This window comes from Portunus trituberculatus, chromosome 46 (genome assembly GCF_017591435.1).
Source record: "Portunus trituberculatus isolate SZX2019 chromosome 46, ASM1759143v1, whole genome shotgun sequence".
NCBI lineage: Eukaryota > Metazoa > Arthropoda > Malacostraca > Decapoda > Portunidae > Portunus > Portunus trituberculatus.
Window position 1 is genome coordinate 29,420,235 of NC_059300.1, and position 15,000 is coordinate 29,435,234.

At 41.5% G+C, this 15,000-nt stretch overlaps 1 protein-coding gene across 1 annotated transcript in view; it reads right to left on the reverse strand.

The window, feature by feature from the left end:
- Positions 1–15,000, reverse strand: part of LOC123520145 (mucin-19-like) — a 182,134-nt gene that overhangs the window by 22,937 nt on the left and 144,197 nt on the right. Inside the window, exon 7 of the mRNA XM_045282089.1 lies at positions 1,208–1,337. Within this exon, the coding sequence (XP_045138024.1) occupies positions 1,208–1,337 (130 nt within the window). The remainder of the gene's footprint in view (positions 1–1,207; positions 1,338–15,000) is intronic.

Here is a 15,000-nt window from a genome sequence, read left to right on the forward strand (position 1 = left end):
GCAAGAGGGAGGGCGTGGGAGGAGAGATTGGAAAGCCACATTTGCTTCCATTAGAGGGAATAGTATGGAGAGAGAGAGAGAGAGAGAGAGAGAGAGAGAGAGAGAGAGAGAGAGAGAGAGAGAGAGAGAGAGAGAGAGAGAGAGAGAGAGAGAGAGAGAGAGAGAGAGAGAGAGAGAGAGAGAGAGAGAGAGAGAGAGAGAGAGAGAGAGAGAGAGAGAGAGAGAGAGAGAGAGAGAGAGAGAGACAAGACACACAAACCAAAAGATAAAACAGACACTCAGAAAGACAAGTAAGAATTTAATCATAATATTTGAAAAACAAAGAGAAAAAAAAGACGGAAGAGGAAACAGCAACGTACACACACACACACACACACACACACACACACACACACACACACACACACACACACACACACACACACACACACACGCCGGGCCCTTTGATAAGACACGGTGGCAAGGAGAAAAAAAAGCCACTATGAATATAAATGAGGGAGGAATGGATGTTTAAATGATGGGTGTTGAAATTGAGTTTGAGGTACTTTGAGCTGCGCCACCTGAAGAAATACTTATCGTTCGGGGTGGAGTGGCTATTGTGGGAGAGAGAGTAGAGAGAGAGAGAGTGGTTGAAAGAGAGAGAGAGAGAGAGAGAGAGAGAGAGAGAGAGAGAGAGAGAGAGAGAGAGAGAGAGAGAGAGAGAGAGAGAGAGAGAGAGAGAGAGAGAGAGAGAGAGAGAGAGAGAGAGAGAGAGAGAGAGAGAGAGAGAGAGAGAGAGAGAGAGAGAGAGAGAGAGAGAGAGAATAATCCCTTTATTCTTATGGGGCAAATTATGTAAAGGAAAATATGGGGACACGATAACAGAATCTCAACTCGACGTGTATCCTGAGAAATGTAAACACACACACACACACACACACACACACACACACACACACACACACACACACAGAGAGAGAGAGAGAGAGAGAGAGAGAGAGAGAGAGAGAGAGAGAGAGAGAGAGAGAGAGAGAGAGAGAGAGAGAGAGAGAGAGAGAGAGAGAGAGAGAGAGAGAGAGAGAGAGAGAGAGAGAGAGAGAGAGAGAGAGAGAGAGAGAGAGAGAGAGAGAGAGAGAGAGAGAGAGAGAGAGAGAGAGAGAGAGAGAGAGAGAGAGAGAGAGAGAGAGAGAGAGAGAGAGAGAGAGAGAGAGAGAGAGAGAAACCTTACCCTGGTCTGCATGTTGGTTGACTTATCCGGCAGAAGGAACACCCTGACGTAGGAATCCACAGCGGCGTGAGGATCAGGCCCTACCAACTCACGCCCCTCCACCACCACCACCTCCAGATCCGCCGTGTCCCTTCAGAAGGAGAGAGAGAAAAAAAAGAACAGTTAGAATCAAGCAAGAAAGAATAACACAGACATACTCTAAACTCACCTCGCCTTCTTCAGGAGTGGCATGGCTGGAGGGAATCAGGAAAACGAGTACATCATTAGAGACAAATAAAACACACCCACTTCAGTTTACGGTCAGAGTTAGAGAGGCAACACAAAGGTAAACTCTCGAAACGCACCGCTAAGTAATTGTTTTTTAATCTTCTACTGCCTGTGTTTCTATTCCCAAGAGTGACAAGACTGGACAGAATGAGAAGCGAATACTACTACATCGGTTCAAGGGGAGAGAAGGTATAGAGAGGTGAGACTGGGGTAGTTAAGGCGTGTCAGAAGAGAATATAGGAGTATGTGGGGAGGTGGATGCTGGAAATCAATCTACATGGCAGGAGAGAGAGAGAGAGAGAGAGAGAGAGAGAGAGAGAGAGAGAGAGAGAGAGAGAGAGAGAGAGAGAGAGAGAGAGAGAGAGAGAGAGAGAGAGAGAGAGAGAGAGAGAGAGAGAGAGAGAGAGAGAGAGAGAGAGAGAGAGAGAGAGAGAGAGAGAGAGAGAGAGAGAGAGAGAGAGAGAGACTTAAGGGAAGGTTTACAAGTGAAGTGAATGAAGACATACTTGTAATAAGGGAAGTAGAGAAGACCCAACACGCTAAAGACGCTTGATCCGCTGTTGTTTCTGAGTAATGTAGCAGACTTGGAGATTAAACCCTTCAGCACCATGACGTTCTTCCATATTCATTCTGGTTAATTTTTGGCGATTTTATACAGCTACAGAAACTTATGTAGGGTGATTAAAATAGTGAAGAATGTGGCCATTAATCTTCTGACCTTCATAGACTCTTCCTTATGTCAGTGAATTAGTTTATCGTACACAAATCTCAAGGTAAAAATGCGTCCCAGTACTGAAGGGGTTAATGGATAGGAGATGTCACAGTTAGTCAGCACGGTACTCACGAGGCGCCACACCTTCCCAGCAAGCAGTAAAGAGTAGCAGCAGATGTACACGCCGTTTCAAAATACAGCAATATGTGAATTTATCTTTTAACCCCTTGAATACTGGGACACATTTTTACCTTGAGATTTTGTGTACGATTAGACCATTTTATCTATACAAGGAAGAGTAAATGGAGATCAGAAGATTAATGGCCACAGTCTTCACTATTTAATCCCCCACATGAGTTTCTGAAGCTGTATAAAATCACCAAATAGTAACCAGAATGAATATGGATACGCGTCTTAGTACTGAAGCGGTTAATTGTTTCCTTGAAGGATTGGCGCTTTCAGTTCACCATATAACTTGCACTTGCTTTAGGATCTCTTTTCAATATTAACCAGCACTTCATTTTGGACATCCTACAATTTTCTTTTCCTTTAGGACTGTTTTCTTTACTGACACTTAACCTCTTCAGCACCATGACGCGTTTTCATATTCATTCTGATTATCATTCGGCGATTTTACACAGCTTCAGAAACTTATGTGGGGAATAAAATGGTGACAACTTTGTGCATTAATCTTCTGACCCCGTAAAGCCTTCCTAATGTAAATAAAATCGTCGAATCGTACCGAAAACTCGTGGTAAAATTGCGTTCCGGTACTGAAGGGGTTAAGTCGGTCCTTCATTTAACTCTTCCTTTAGTTCGAACACTTCTACATATAAAGTGCTACCTAGTCCTTAGTCTCCTCTCTTTACTAAACAACAAAAAAAAAACATTCCCGTCGCCATCCCTAACACATCATTTCATTTTTCATAATCTGTTCCTTCTACACGTCAGTCATCTGCAGGCGCCTTTCCTCCACACCTTGGTAATAACACGGCAGGTGAAGACATTTTCGAGTACTGAGTGACGCTTGGGAGGAAATTAACGTGAGCCAAGACGGAAGGAAGGTGTAATAATAGAGGATGAGATGATGGTGGTGGTGGTGGTGGTGGTGTTGGTGGTAGTGGATGAGAAGCATAAGTACAATGACGCAGTGATGGTAGTAGTAGTAGTAGTAGTAGTAGTAGTAGTAGTAGTAGTAGTAGTAGTAGTAGTAGTAGTAGTAATACAGGCTTTTCCTAAAACAATCTATCTCTCTCTCTCTCTCTCTCTCTCTCTTACAGTAATGTGTTGTGAAGTGAGTCAGAAATCCGTCACTCATCTCTCACTCATGTCTTTCCTTCACTCATTCGCGTCACGTCTTCCTCGCCACACTGAAAACTCTGTCACATTCCCGTCAGTCAGCTGGTCACACACACACACACACACACACACACACACACACACACACACACACACACACACACACACACACACACACACACACACAATAAAGGATGTTTAAACTGACACTTAAACACTTAAACACACAAGAAAGAGGGAGAAAATAAAGAATATCCAACACTATCTATACTTTTGACTCCTTAACGATTCCTCTCTCTCTCTCTCTCTCTCTCTCTCTCTCTCTCTCTCTCTCTCTCTCTCTCTCTCTCTCTCTCGCCATGTGGACAGCTTCTCTCTTTACGGGCAAAGATCAAGTTTATTGTTTGGTTTTACTGTCCAATAAAGAGAGGGAGGGAGAGAGAGGGAAGGAGGGAAAGAGTGGGATAAAGGAATGGAGAGAAGAGGGAAACATACGGAGAAATTGCCTTCTCACACACACACACACACACACACACACACACACACACACATGAAGCTCACAAGCCGTGGTACAGAGGAACCATGCGTGCTTTGGGGTCCGAGAGGTCTCCAAGCGCACGGGTTCGAATCCTGTCCACGGTCCGAGTGTAGGTTGGGCTTCCTCATTCGGGGCAAGTTTCCTAGCGGGTGGGCTTTGAGATAGGGGTACCCCCAAAAGTATCCCCTTTAGTCCATAAATTCCCGTGAAAAGCCCACATGGTATAAAAAAAAAAAAAATGGTCTCACTTAGTCTCCAAACGCTTACTATTTTGTGTTAGGCGCTGCAAAAATTTCATTCACACCAAGAAGGATCAGATAAAGAACAGTTGTGAGTACATTAGAGGGGTGACACACGCGAGAGTCCCTAAGAACACTACTATTTCAAATTCTTAGTGCAAAATCTACTGCTTTTCTTCCGCCTTTATTTTCTTCCTTTCTCTTTTCTCCTCTTCCTCATCCTCGTCCTATCCTGACGTTTGAGTGACACACCAACGCTCACTGCTCAACCCTGGCACGCACGTTTATGCCTTCAATGTACTCAACCGTTTCTATCTATCTCTCACTCCAAGACGCTGACAGTGATGTGTCAACGCCCACGTCACACAAGTCACGCGCCACTTTACTCACGGCCCGGATCAGAAAGTTGAGCGCTGCAAGGCGATCCAAACGGCGGTACTTGTTATAGCCACCAAGTTTTGCGGCATAAGTTGTCCTTCACTTGAGCCGGGCTGGTAATTATCAACTTTGTGTCATTACCGCGTTTTTCATCCCCGTACTATGAGGTGATTTGGCGCGGCAACGTCTTAACCCAGAATGATATGGTGTGGAATTTTTTTTTTCTCTTGAGTCATTAGTTATCAACCTCTTCGCTGACATAGGCAACAAACGCAGGAACAAAGCAGTACAAAACATAATTCAGTGATGAAACCCAGTACGAATTATTTACAAGCATATTTTCCCTCACATATTAACCAATTAAGAGAACATTTATAAATACCCACAATAAAGAAAAGAAAAGGAAAAAAACTGTCCATGGTACTAACCAATTCACCTCTTCATTTCAAAATCATGACAGCATATATATTTTTTCATTTGTTATTAACATTTTTGCTGACATAATAACTTACAGTAACAAAACACTATATAAGGTCTTTAGCATCGCCGACAAGAAAAAAGAAAGAAAATGTCAAAAGAATGAACCTTCCTTCGTTACTGAACACATCAAAGCAATATGCAAAGGTAACATCATTAAAACATTGTAAAGCCTTTACGAAAGAAGAGGAAAGAAAAAGGCACTAAAATATCAGGCTTTCCACTTCTTATCCAGCGTGGTAATAGGAGATGGGTATGACGTAAACAAACATTTAAGCGTGGCATTAAAATAACCTACAAGAAAAATAAAGGAAAGGGATAAAAACCAACAGCCTTTCACTTTTTAGCGCAGGTATAATACTGGAAGATGGCTGTAGCATAAAATGAAGTCTTGGCGTGGTTTCTGATAAAGGAAAGATCAATGAGCACCTGAAGGATTACCTCTTGACTGTTATGGCTTCTCTCAGCTGTTAGTAATAAAATGGTCTGGTGTAAATTAACACTAAAAATAATAAAAAAAGACAGTCACAGCAAAGGTGATCAAATGTTTAGCTTCTTTAATGCACCTAGTTTAATATTTGTGGATAAACTGAACATAACATAATGGAGAGTGCAAGAACCCGTCAGCCACACATATGGCAGTCCCTGTTTGGCATAATTACTTTAGATTACTTAAATAAAACCAGTCATAAGCAGCGAAAAAAGTTAAAAAGTTAATGACAGTCTCTCAAAATAACCCTCTTTTGTTACCATCCAGGAGCGAGGCAATGTTTTCCAGACGCGACCCCAACTAACCTCCTTCCTGGAACCTCATATTCCTGGAACAATAAGTTCAAAAGACGGCTGCTGTGTGTTGTAGTTTTTCTCCCTTCCGCTTATTCTCCCATATTACGGAATCACTCTAAGTACAGCGTCTCCCACGACTCCTCCATGGTGACGGTGGTGACGGTGGTGACGGCGGTAAGGATGCCAGCCACCATAACGAAGGTTTCCATGGTGACGCCATCGCCAGAAACACGTCAATACTGAGTGGTGGGCAAACCATGAATAGTGAAACCCAGCGCGGGGCAGCGGGCGAAAATAAAAAGGCTAACGCATGCTTTGATTGATCGCAGGAAAACACAGACCACAAGAGGACTACATAAACAGGAGGATGCATAGATACGTGTAGGATATTGTAGAGAAAAATAGTAGGGTATGAGGAAAGAATATAGAAGGAAATTACAGCATAGGCGCCTGACTGATAGCAGGAAAAATACAAACTACAAATGGATTACATAAACAGGTGTGTGGATACGTGCATTGGATATTGTGTAGGAAAAGGATTGAATATATGTACAGATATTAGTATAAGAGGAAATACAACGTTAGGTTTAGTGTATAAATAGGAGTATGAATGAAAAGTCGCATAAGGAAAGAATATAATACGCAGAAAATACACGGAAGAAGATAATATGCGTAGAGAAAATCCTGAGCAGAGTTCAGTATAAAATAGGACAATAAACTCTTCTTCCTACTTAATTTCTTCCAAATAAAATTCTTTACTTTTTTTCTCAACTCTTTTTTTTCCTTTTTAATTCACTTAATTCAAATTCTCTCCTGCCTTTCTTACTTTCTTTTCTTCTTTAGTTTCTTTCTTCCCTTTCTTCCATTTTTCATTTTCTCTTTGATTTAATTTTTCCTCCCTTCTTTTCTTTACTTCTCTCCCTTTTCTTCCTTCTCCTCGTCCTCTACTGACCCATGTCTCTCTACATTATCCTCTTCCGCCTTCGCCTTCGCCTCCTCCTCCTCCTCCTCCAGTTATATCAATCATTCCTCTTCTTGTATCACATTTTCCCACTTACAAAGCTTAAAAACACGAATAATGATACACAGATCCTGAGAGAATAGACAAATGAAATACTGGAGTGGTTATGATGGGGAGGATGAAAATACTGACTCTAAGTAAAGAAATAAGAAACAAACACCACTTCAGGATGAGGTCAACGCAAGGCAGCAGCAGCAGCAGCAACAGCAGCAGAAGCAGCAGAGGAGCAGCGAGAGACATGAAGGATCAAAGAGCAGAATTGTATGATATCGGCACAAAAATACCACAGGAAGAACATCAATGAAAACTGTCCATACATCTGTCTGTCTGTCTGTCTGTCTGTCTGTCTGTGTATGTGTGTGCGTTTTGTATGTATTATTTGTTTGTCTGTCAATCCTTCTATTTATCTTTTTGTCTGTTCTGGCTATCTTTCTAAATGTCTGTTTTTTAAATTTTAATATTTGTTTGTCTATTTATGATTCTGTTTGTTGGTCTGTCTATCTATCTATCAAGCTATCTATGACAGTGTTTAGCCAATAAATCAATTAATTCTCAATCAATCAATCTATCCTATATCAACGAAACAATCTCTTCATCTACTAATCTCTATCTGTTAGAACATTCGTATATAAACACACACACACACACACACACACACACACACACACACACACACAAACACAAGAAAAAAAAAATAAAAAAATCGAGACAATACAAGAAAAGGAAGAAAAACACATCATAGCCTCAGTGCATGGTTTGTGTGACTCGATGAGCGGCGAGCAGAACAGGACAGGCAGCAGGGAGAGGCAGAGCTTTGGTGCGTCCAGGGATGTGAGCGGCGAGCGGCGTGCGATGCTATCACTGTTATGACCGGGCAGCGCTACACGGCGGCCGCACATTGAGGGCGAGGTGGGGTATTTTCAGTGAGTGCGAGGCCGGTTATTTATAAGGCGAGATCAATAATGCAAGTAAGGCAATGTGACGCGGGGACGGTGGGCGTGACGGACGTGACGGGCTGACGTGCTAGCTCCTGACGGTTTAAGACAGGGAATTAGATTGGCAAGAATGAGGGGAGGAGGGGAAAAAAGAGGCTCGGATTAGGGGAAACAAGGCTGATAATGGAGAGAACAAAGGTATAGGGAGTAAGGAACAAGGCTGGGAAAGAAAGAAGACACGGTAGGGGAGAGAAGGAACTAGATTGGAAAAGGGAGGGAATAAAGCTCGGAAAAAGAAGACAACGACACTGAAGATTTAAGGGAAAAGACCCAAAATGGAAAGAAACAAAGTTATGAATGAAGAGAAAAAGGAAAAAAAAAACAAGCCTAGAAAAAAAGAGGGAAACTAGAAATGGAAGGGAACGAAACTAAAAAAAGAAAAAACTACAAAAAAAGAAGAAACAGCAAAACTAGAAGAGAAAGAGAACACAACACGAAAAAATGCAAAGAAACAAACAAAATGAAAAAAAATAACGACAAATACAAGAACAACAACAAAACAAGATCAAGATTACAATGAATGAGGAAGGAAGACGACACTGATAAGAGTAATAGCGTCGGTCATAATAGAGCCACTCAGGTACAACAACACACAAGCTCTTCGTTTCCGGCTGAGGGTAAGGAACGGAGGGGCAGGTGACAGACGCGCGCCATCTGTTGCTCGGCGGGGAGTGCTCTGTCCTGCCACGCCTCTCTTCTCTCCTCTGTCCTCTCCCTGCCTCTCCTTCGTGCCACGCCTCTCTTCTCTCCTCTCCCTGCCTCTCCTTCGTGCCACGCCTCACCACGCCTCCTCTGCTCCTTGACACACCTCGTTTTCCCGCTGACATACACTTAGTTGGACCGAGAGAGAGAGAGAGAGAGAGAGAGAGAGAGAGAGAGAGAGAGAGAGAGAGAGAGAGAGAGAGGAATTGCTAAGGAGTCAAAAGTATACACGATGTTTCTTGGATACTTTTTTTTCTCCCTCTCTCTCTTGTGTGTTGTGTGCTTAAGTGTTTAAATGTAAGTTTATGCATCTTTTATTACGTGTATGTGTGTGTGTGTGTGTGTGTGTTCTAGTCTAGCTTATCACAATGCACATAATGACATCTACTCTCTCTCTCTCTCTCTCTCTCTCTCTCTCTCTCTAAATCAAAATAACACAACCCACACGCAGAGAACAGCAGTACTCACTTCACCCTCCTTCAATACAGACAGTTTACCTTCGCACCACTTCACCTCGCCCTACCATCACTCACACACTCATAAACACTATAACAAAGGCCACGAGTCACCTTTTCCACCGCTTGTCTATCAAGTGTCGCGTCCTGTCTGCCCTGCTCTGACCTCCCCTCCCCTGCCCTTCCCGCGTCACTCACTCAGCCAGTCCATCTTACTCACTTACACGCTGCATTATTGACGCTTCTGTTCTCAGCGATCTGTATCTGGCTGGTGTCTCAGTGTCTCCTTTACCTGTGTCACTTTTCTTGTTCCTCTCTCTCTCTCTCTCTCTCTCTCTCTGATTGATTTTTTTATCCTTTGATCGCTCAAGTGACTTAATTTTATGTTTTTATGAGTAGCTTTGGTTATTATTATTATTATTATTATTATTATTATTATTATCATAGTAGTAGTAGTAGTAGTAGTAGTAGTAGTAGTAGTAGTAGTAGTAGTAGTAGTAATCAAGTGGTTTAATTTTGTTTTTATGAGTAGCTTTGGTTGTTATTATTATTATTATTATTATTATTATTATTATTATTATTATTATTAGTAGTAGTAGTAGTAGTAGTAGTAGTAGCAGCAGTAGTAGTAGTAGTAGAAGTAGCAGCAGTAGTAGTAGTAGTAGTAGTAGAAACAGTGGTCGCAAAGCTAAAATAAAATAAAAAGCCTTCCTCAGGTAAGTACGAGTAGCAAGGAGAGAGAGAAAAAAAAAAAAAGAAAACATAATAACTCTCCTAGCATTACCAAAAAACGCTTCCATTTCCCCAAGGAACTGCCGAGAGCTAAGACTGAACTAGCAACATAAGAGCAGAGTACCGTAGAATTACCCAGCACCTTAGTAGTAGTAGTAGTAGTAGTAGTAGTAGTAGTAGTAGTAGTAGTAGTAGTAGTAGTAGTAAAAGGCCTCACCGCACTTTAAACACTTTTCTCAGGGTGTGCGTTTCATAATTTCTCAGTTACATGATAGCCCAGAGCTGCTCCGTCTTGCCTCCCTCCCTCTCTCTCTCTCTCTCTTTCTCCCTCTTTCTCTCTTCCAACAAGGAAGGAATAGAAAGAGGAGGAGGAGAAAGAGGAGGAGGGGAAGGGTGAGGAGGAGAGAAGAGCATCAGGTATGTAAATATTTCTCCAGTCCAGCCGTAACCTTCCCCACTCACTACGCCTTCTTTTAAACCACACACACACACACACACACACACACACACACACACACACACACACACACACACACACACTTTTAAGACCCCGCCCACCGTCCACCGCGCCCATCTCTACACCAGACCCAGTGACACCGAGCAAACCACGCCGCGCCCATCTGTACTATCTACCTATCCATCTACCCCACCCACCCCTACAACTACTCCTCCTTCTCCTCCTCCTCCAGACTCCACTTCCTCTCTTCCCCTCCCTCCATACCTCACGCCCATGCTCCACGACCACGCCCGTCTCAGCACCGCCCACTTTGCAGCCGCACCCAGTGACACCCACCAATCACCGCTAAGTCCTGACACGCCCACCTCACCAACCCACCCTGTCACCCTCTTCCACAAACTCCACCTTCCTTATCTCCTTTATCCACACACCCTGCTCCACATTTTCACCCTGTCATATCCCTCACCTTACCGTGTCATGTCCCTACCCAGTCTGCCTTTACCCTTCCTCCTATACCTTGCCCCCCTTCCATCCAGGCTCACCCGCCCCTTCCTGATCCCCTGCCGCGCCCTGCCCCGCCGCTACGCTTAAAGTGGAGTGCCTGTTAACCTCTCCCATAATGCACCTGCTACAGTTAGGTGTTCCCGAGGCCGACGCTTGAAAAAATACCGCGACACGAGATTGAAGAAGCGCCGAGGGAGGGAGAGCCTTGATGAAGGACGAGTGTGAGGGAAAGAAGGAACAAAAATAAGACAAGGGTAATAACAAGTTGAGGTAATGGAAACACGCTAAGGATGAGGATGGAAAGGGAAATGTGAAGATAAGATGTATGAAGAGAGAAAGATGTGGAAAATAACGCATGGAATAAAGGGAATAAAGGTAAGTAGAGATGATTAAATATATGATAAGGGAGAAAGATAAAAATAACATGTGGAGGTAATGAAAACAAGCTATGAAAGAGGAAAAAAAAAAGGAAAATATAAAGATGACAAATGAGAAGATGGAAATAAGGAACATAAGGGAAAACAAGGTAAGGAAGATAAAAGATAGGGAAAAATATGGATAATATAAAAAAAAAAAAACAGAAACATGATAAGAAAAAGGAAAATAAATGGATAATAACATCTGAAGGAATGAAAACAAGCAGAAGAAGGGAAAAAAGAGGAAAATAAAATAATACTTCGAGGAAAACACAAATATCACCGGGGGAAGGAAAAAAAAAAAAAGCTAACAAAAGAGAAGACGGAAAAACAGATGACAAACGAGGGAAAGAAAGGAAAGGAAAGAAAGGAAAGGAAAAGAAAGGAAAGCGAAAGGAAAAAAAAGTAAAGACAGTAAACAAGAACCATGATAAAGAAAAAAAAAAGAGAAAATATAAAACACTTATGAATAATAATGAAGAGGAAAGACGTAAGGTGAAGAAAACACGAGAGAGAGAAGAAAGAAAAGCAAGAAAGACGATGAGAAAAAGAAAAAGAGATAAAATATGATTAGTAAAGAAAAGAAAAAAAAAACATGAGGAACGAATGAGAATACTAAAGAGAAGGAAGAGAGGAAGAGGCAAAAAAAAAAAAAAAAAAAAACACTTAACAAAGGAAAGAGAGAAAAAAGAATAAAACAAACGAATAAAATGAGAGAAGAGGAGGCAAATGATAATAATAAAGCGAATAAAGGAATAAAGAGAGAGAGAGAGAGAGAGAGAGAGAGAGAGAGAGAGAGAGAGAGAGAGAGAGAGAGAGAGAGAGAGAGAGAGAGAGAGAGAGAGAGAGAGAGAGAGTAATAAAACAAAATGAGAAACACGAAATCAAGAAAAAAAAAACTACAACACCGCTCGTAAAGAAAAGAAAGACAAAAAAAAATGAAATAGAGATAAAACGAAAGAAATAAAGAGAAAACAAATGAATAAGGAAAAAACAAGAAAAGAATATTAAGAAAGAAGAAAATAAGAAAGAAGAAAATAAAAAAAAAACAAGAAAAAGACAAGAAAAGGGTGATCAGGAAAATAAAATAAAGAGGAAAACAAATGAATAAGGAAAAAAGAAGAAAAGTAAGAAAGAAGAAAAATAAGAAGAAAAGTAAGAAAAAACAAGAAAAAGCAAGGAAAGGGTGATGAGTCAAATATTAAATGAGGAGAGAAGGACGAAGGACACTGATAAATAATGAGAGATAATGAAACAGGAAATAGAATAATAAAAATGGAGGAAAAACGACAGGAAGTAAGACGGATGATGACAGAGGAGAAGGAGAGAGAGAGAGAGAGAGAGAGAGAGAGAGAGAGAGAGAGAGAGAGAGAGAGAGAGAGAGAGAGAGAGAGAGAGAGAGAGAGAGAGAGAGAGAGAGAGAGAGAGAGAGAGAGAGAGAGAGAGAGAGAGAGAGAGAGAGAGAGAGAGAGAGAGATAAAAGACTAAAAGAAAGCAAGCAATAAAAGGAGAGAACATGAGAAATATGAGATTAGTGTGAGAAATAAATGAAAGATAGAAATATATATAACGAAGAAATATGACAAAGAAAAATACAAAAGCACACGAAAGAGGAATCAAGAGAGAAAACAGAGAGGAAATAACACCGTAAAGGAAAGAAAAAAAGAGGAAAAATATAAGCATAAAACATTGCAAAACTATGACATATGAAACCAAAGAGACAGAAAAACAAAGACAGAGAAGACAAAAAGAATGAAGAACGAGCGAGAGACAGAAGAGAAGAGGGAGAGAGAGAGAGAGAGAGAGAGAGAGAGAGAGAGAGAGAGAGAGAGAGAGAGAGAGAGAGAGAGAGAGAGAGAGAGAGAGAGAGAGAGAGAGAGAGAGAGAGAGAGAGAGAGAGACGGTAAGAGGGTGCCAACATCTCTCTCTCTCTCTTGGGACATCTAACGATCCGTGTTGTTTTCATCACCACAATCAACAGTAAATTAATTGGGATTCTTAGCAAACTGTGAGGTGGTGGTGGTGGTGGTGATGATGGTTATAGTGATCTCACCAACCATCTTGTTCTTTTTACTTATTTACAAAGCTAGACTTCTTTTCTTTTCTTCCATACCTTGTTATTGTATTTCCACATCCTCTCTCTATCTTAAATAACTTCGTATAGTGGTGGTGGTGGTGGTGGTGGTGGTGAAGATGGTGGTTATGGTGGTGTAGAAGTAATGAAAGTGGTGTTGTCATAGGTGTTGTCACAAGTGGTGGTGAGGATAAGGCCCGTATTTAGAAACGCTTTGCTCTCTCACCACTACAATTTTCCAAGGCCACAGAGACAACTAGCCTCATTTCCAAGACAGCTTCTCCTTTTTATTAACCAAAAATCTTGCTAATCCATCAATAGAACCATAAAAACGCCTTACAAACACGAGCACCTTCAATTAGAGCTTTGGAAAGAGGTGATGAGGAGAGAGCAAAGCGTTTCAGAATACAGGCTATAGAGTGGTGATGATGGTGACTTCAGTTGTGGAGAACATGGTGATACTAACGGTGGTGAACGTGATGAGTGGTGGCTGAAGTGACGAAGACATGATATTTATGATGGTGGTGGTGGTGGTGATGATGAAGACAAACTAACAGTACTACACTTTCACTGATGCAAATAAACTATGATAACGATGATAATAATAATAATGATGATGATAACGAAAAAAAAATAATAATACCAATAACAATAACAATGAACAGTGACACGAATAACAACAAAAACAAAAAACAACAACAACAATAACAAGTGAACAGAACTACACCACCAAAAGATAACAGTGACAAAACTAAACAAATCCACAGGAGACAAAATGGTGTTGACAAGCGTGGTGGTGGTGAAGGAGGAAGCAAAATCCGCAATGGTGGTGTTGGAGGAGGAGGAGGAGGAGGAGGAGGAGGAGGAGGAGGAGGAGGAGGAGGAGGAGGAGGAGGAGGAGGTGGTGGTGGTGGCGGTGGTGGAATAACGAGGCGGGGAAACACAGGGAGAAAAGCAAGGCATAGTAATGATGCCGTGGGGTTGTGTAGAAGGAGGGAAGGAGAGCAGGAAGGGTGAGGGAAAGGAGCAGTGAGTAAGGAGAGAGAGAAAAGAAAGAGGAAGAGACGTATGTAAAAAATGAAGGAAAAAAAAAAAGGACGAGGAGGAAAACAAAAGTAAGAATGGAGGGGAAGGAGAGTGGTAGGAAGGGTGAGGGAAAGAAGCGCTAGGTAAGGAGTGAAAAAGAAAAGAAAGAGGAAGAGAAGTACGTAAAAAATGAAGGAAAGAAGGAGACAAGGTGGGGAAAACGATAAAATAAGTATGTCAGGAAGGAGGAAGGAAACAATAATGGAGGAAGGAGAGCAGTAAGAAGGGTGAGGGAAAGAAGCGGTAGATAGTGGAAAAAAAGAATGAGGGAGAGAAATACATAAAAAAAAAGGGACGAAGAACAAGAAAAAAAAAGACAAAATAAGTATGTAAGGAAGAAGGAAACAAGAAAGGAAGGAAAAATGGAATAGGGAAAGAAAGAATGAGGAAGAGAAGGAGCAAATAAAAATGAGAAAAGAGTTGGAAGCACACGAAAGAAATGAACGGAGGAAGGAAAGAAAGGGAAAAAAAAATAAGACAGGAGGGAAAAGGAAGGAAACATTGAGGAAGGAAGGAAAAAAAAAAGAATAAGGGAGGAAAAAACGGAAAAAAAAGATGAAAAAGGGGAAGCAGAGAAGGAACGACAAATGGAGAAGAAGGAAAAGAACGATGAAGAAAGGCAGAAAATAATAAAGACAAGGAAGGGAGAGAAAGA